At 35.4% G+C, this 5,333-nt stretch overlaps 1 protein-coding gene across 1 annotated transcript; it reads right to left on the bottom strand.

Moving 5' to 3' along the window:
- Window positions 1-336: 336 nt before the first annotated feature.
- Window positions 337-1,723, bottom strand: LOC122043372 (phenylalanine--tRNA ligase beta subunit, cytoplasmic-like). The gene is made up of 5 exons (XM_042603954.1): window positions 1,667-1,723; window positions 1,508-1,573; window positions 1,046-1,087; window positions 680-721; window positions 337-417 (listed from the first exon to the last, which is right to left on the bottom strand). Exons 1-5 carry the CDS (start codon window positions 1,721-1,723, stop codon window positions 337-339), a joined length of 288 nt encoding a protein of 95 aa, XP_042459888.1.
- Between the last annotated feature and the right edge of the window lie 3,610 nt (window positions 1,724-5,333).

Below are 5,333 nucleotides of genomic sequence, written 5' to 3'. Positions count from 1 at the left end.
CACAGATATCTCCATGACTCACATTTCTCAAATTTGGTTGTAAATAAACAATAAAAAATTATTAATTCAATCATGTATATTTTTGTAACAATTTTGTGATTTAGAAATACATAATTTATGATAATTACCTGAAAAACATGACCAAAATCATCATTTTTTTTACACCACTATTGATATCGCTATTGCTACCAAAATCATTCCCAATACCAGAAGTACATTAAAGGACAACATATAAGTATAAAGTACATTAGAGAATAATCAAAATCAATTATTTGACAAATTAACCAAGAGATTGTCAGGTTGTAGCCGAATAATGTGGGTACCAGATGATTATTTTTACCTATTTCTGTCATAGATCATTGGGTACGCAGGAGAGTTCTCAATTATATGCAAGAACTTCTTAAGCTTTATATCTGACTGCAATATACAGAAATGGTGATAAGTCAATAGTCTTCATGGTTTTAGAAATTTGCATTTTCATAAAACAGGGCATACAAAAGAAATAAATTATTAATATACAAGTCGACAAGAGAGGCAAGCTACTGTGTTTCAAAATAGATAGGAGCATTTACATTAATCCACTATCAACGTAGAATAAGTGCTTTTAAATAGAAGAAAGAAGTTCTGCATCAGTGATTAATCAATCAATTTATTAAAGAAACAATCTAGAAAAACTTACTTTGTAATATTCCAACAGCTCATCAACCCTGAAAATTTTCTCCTACGAAGCAGCAAAGAAAAATAGAATTAAACCAAAATTATATGGATCAATTATTTAACACAAAAAATTTACTAGAAATAAGACTACAGACTATTAAACGAGACATTAAATTATTGATTGCAAACCTCTCCAATCTATAGAGTTATCTATAACAGTACTTTAACTTCATTAATTTCTAACAAATTTTCAAATGTAGCATATCGGAGAAATTTTCATACGGAAAAAATGAAGAATGACATGTGGATCTTGCAAAAGTAGCTAGAATTAAGTGATATTTATAGCATCAAACTGTACAAAGACGACAATACATAAATATTGAAGTACCTGCTTTAAAGGCACAAAATTAATCTCTTGAGGTGGTAAAGCCTAAAAAGTGAAAAGGAAAGGAAAAAATTGTAAGAACATTGGAAATCCTCATATGAGAGAAGAACAATGGTGGGGCACTAAAAGCTTCATTAGCTAATTCATGTGAAGAGTAAAAAAGGCATAGACATTTTGCTAACTATGGCACATATTGAACAATGTAAGGATTTTCTACCTACTACCTAGAATCTCAATATAATAGCATTCAGAATCGTGGCATTTGCAGTATCATATAAGAAGAGACTTCGATAATGTACTATATTAGTAATGAATTCCATATCTTCTGGATGATTTGTGTTGGTTATGCACAATTCATTATCTCCATAATAGTGTTGTGTGATTTCAAGCTTATTAACAGTAGTAACATAAGGTCCAAAAGCACAAAGGATTACTACTTATCATAAAGCAAGGCACATAGGTTACCTCATAGGAAAAAGGACCCTCTATTGTATCCAAATCATGTGTCCCAATAGCAACTAAGGTTCTTCGCTTGGTATTCCAAGAAGAATAAATTTTGGCACTGATTCACCAACAAAAATAATGGAGAAAACCAGCAATAATTGAAACATGTAGCATACCTACATATATTTTGGTGCAATTTATCTTGCAGGTCAATGAAGATGTTGTATCTTGCTTCATCAAAGGCTATTCCCCTCAAAACAGCACAAACAACAAAAGGTCGGATTAATGAGGTCTATTAAATAAGAGAATCATGTTACAAACTTTGTTCTTGTCTCAAAAAATAAAGAAAAAAGATATAAGAACAAAAATAAAACAAGAAAACCCAAGAAGCTTGTCTCAATCATTTTAATCACCTCAGGTTTGACATGCATTTTGAGTATTGATTCGGGTGAGACACTAGTGACTGTATACAAAGGGCTAGCTTCCTTTTCAATGAAAATTCTAAGAGCCCAAGCAATTCCTTCAAGACAGAGCAAATCGTATCTGCAGTTGAATAACCAGACAGAAAAAAGGAAGTTACAAAACCAATATGGCATCCATCATCGGTATCATATTTGAACTACAAAACTATACTTAATAGTTTGTCTTTCTTTCAATGCATTGCATCAGCCTAATAGATAAAAACAAAAGATGAAAAGAGAAAAGCTCTGGCCTAAATACTAGGCTAACATGATCCAATTAGAAACCAGAAGTCAAAACTTGATGAAGTTCGATACTCTGTGTATCTATAGAACGTTTCTTATAACACAGCAACAGTAGAGAGATATATAACAACAATTTTGATCATCTTTGCATGTTTAGATTCTGAATAAAATAAATTGCTACTGAAATAATTTCCTTTTGCGCCTCCATGAGACAGGTTGACTAAAAAAGACTACAAAATAATCAAATTTTACCTATTGGCGGCAACACCAATCTTAAATATGACCTCCTCGTCCTCATCACCAGCTTCTTGTTCTTCTTGAAACCAGACTGAACTGCCAAAAATTATCAGATCTATCTAGTGCTTTAAACCTGACATACACCTTGGCTTGTAACGAATCAGTGTGTCTCTATTCTTTGAATCCTTCTATTTCATTTGATTTTTGATAAGAAAACAAAAGAAAACATAATACAAGAAAAACAAAGAAAACAAAAGAAAATCCAACTTGAGAAGAGCTTTGGCGGAGAGGGCTTCACCAGAGAGGGCTTTGCCTTAGAGCACTTCGTCTAAGATAGGATGGGCGGAGATGTTCGACAGAGAGGAGTTTAGGGCTGCGGTAGAGAGGCTTCGATGGAGGGAGTTCGCGTGAGGAGGCTTCAGTGGAGGGAGTTCGCGTGAGGAGGCTTTGGCGGAGAGAGGAGTTTAGGGTTGCGACAGTGAGGTTTCGACGGAGGGAGTTTGCATGAGGAGGCTTCAGTGGAGGGAGTTCACATGAGGAGGCTTCGGTGGAGAGGGCTTCGGCGGAGAGGGCTTCGGCAGAGAGAGTTCGCGTGAGGAGGAGGGCTTCACTGTTGGCGGAGAGGAGTTTAGGGTTCGCGTGAGGAGGAGGTCGCGTGAGGAGAGGTAGAGATTTTAGGTTTTGCCGACTGGTTTTTGTACGTAGTGAGGAGAGGTTCGGCGTGAGGATGTTTCGCCTGGAAGTAGTTCGCGGGCGTGAGGATGTTTGGCAAATAATTGCGGGAGGTTTCGTGTGAAAATTTTTGGCTTGATATTTAGAAAATTTGGAGGATTATTAACGGTGCATATTGTACGCTGTTAAACTATTTATTCGCAGCATATATTTTTGTATGCCGTCATTTATATATGTATAATAACTATTAATAGCACGCTCTGCATGCTGTTAATATTAAATTTTAACAGCACACATTGTATGCCGTAGAAAAATTTATTGACAGCATACTTATTTTGGCAAGACATAGTTTATATAAATATTATACTATCCGCAGTGCACATAATTGGGCACGCCATAAAAATTATTATTAACGGTGTGCTTTAACCGCGTGTTGTTGATGATGCGCTGCGGAAAGTCATTTTTGTTGTAGTGTAATTTAACTAGCTTTCATAATTTCTAAAATGATAAAAAGAATGCATAGGGACTTTATTATGAAAATTGACAAGATAAAATAAAAATGAATTACCAACCAAAAGTAAACCAGGCAAAGAAATATATACAAACAAAAAGAAAAAGTGAGATGGAATATACTACCCTAAATTTTTGGTGGTCGGAGTCAATCTAGTTATAGAAGCCAATATGGAAGTAGGATGGTTGTAGGTGAAGTGAGGACTGCTCCCTCCATCATCGTCTCCTTAAAAATTTTCTTCAGTGGTCGAAGATGGTTTAGTTGGAGTGTCTACTCCAGAAGTGTCATTATTGTATAAAGTGTTAGGGTCATCTTCCAATGGTAGAATGTATCCTTGTATAATTGACTCCCACTGAAATGCCTATAGAAATCTTAAACATTGACAAAAGAATGATGCATTTCCCGCATGCATGCGAGGTTAGATGGACTAGAAATAACATTAATGTCAATAGAGCATGAATTACATGATGAGTTGCATCTAATAAAATCAGAATGAATTATCTCCATGAAATTTTCTAAAGATTCTAAAGAAATATTGACCTTACCATGCTGAAAGGTACCTAGAGGGTTTAAAACAGTGAATGTAACATCATCTTAGTCAAGTAAAGGCTCTGCCTCTAGTTGAGGTGGTCATGCACTCAAAAGGAAGTGATTCTTGGGTGGTCATTCCTACACTTCCATCATCACTAAGTAGAATAGCAGGCTTGACTGGCTCAGGTGGTAGTATAATCAAAGGAAGCGATTCTTAGGGCTTTGTCTTCACAACACAAGTCCCTACACTTCCATCCTTATCAACAACACCTACAACATTAAGAATATTTGGAATAGCAATATCATCAACAACAATGTTAACAAGATCAACTATAATATCACAATATAAACTAGAAGAGTCTTGTAGAGTAGCTAAAATAAGGCCAGGAATATCACAAAATCTATAATCTATCTTCTCGAAAATTGATGTAGTAGATTGATATAATTGTAACTATAATTATGTCGATGAATGTGTTCTTGGTCAGAACTATATTTTTTGTTGTTGTCAAAATTTTTGCAACTGCTCCCTAAGATCATGCTCAGGCTAGTGGTATTGAAAATAAGGCTGGTAATACTGGGGCCACTCAAAAGTCCCTTGTTGAGTGTTTCCATACCTGAATCCTAACAATGAATTATACCTATTATGTTGATGGAGCTGATAATACTGGGGCCACTCAAAAGTCCCTTGTTGAGTGTTTCCATACCTGAATCCTAACAATGAATTATACCTATTATGTTGATGGAGCTGATAATACTGAGAATCAGGCTGATGATGCAAGACACTAGTCGAGATCACATTGGCAAAGGAATGAACATGTTTGGCAATCACTGATCTAGTCCCAAACTAATAATAATTTACAGTCATAATCTCAATAAATTCTCTAGCTTGAGTAGGTGTCTTATTAACTAGAGTCTCTCCACTAGCTGTATCAGCCATACTCCTGTCCATTGGAAGTAATCCCTCATAGAAGTACATAATCAGTAGATGATCGCTAATTTGGTGCTGAGGGCAACTAGCAACAAGTCTTTTGAATATCTCCTAATATTCTTGTAATGGTTCTCCTATGAATTATTGAGCTCCGCAAATACTCCTCCAAATAGTTGTGATCATAAAGGCAGGAAAGAACCTCGCCAGAAATGATTTCTTCATCTCAAACCAGCTAGTGATAGAATTAGGTGGGAGACAGTACAA

This window comes from Zingiber officinale, chromosome 1B (genome assembly GCF_018446385.1).
Source record: "Zingiber officinale cultivar Zhangliang chromosome 1B, Zo_v1.1, whole genome shotgun sequence".
Classification (NCBI taxonomy): Eukaryota; Viridiplantae; Streptophyta; class Magnoliopsida; order Zingiberales; family Zingiberaceae; genus Zingiber; species Zingiber officinale.
The sequence above is the reverse complement of the archived record's forward strand: the minus strand, read 5'-3'. Positions and strand labels throughout refer to the sequence as shown.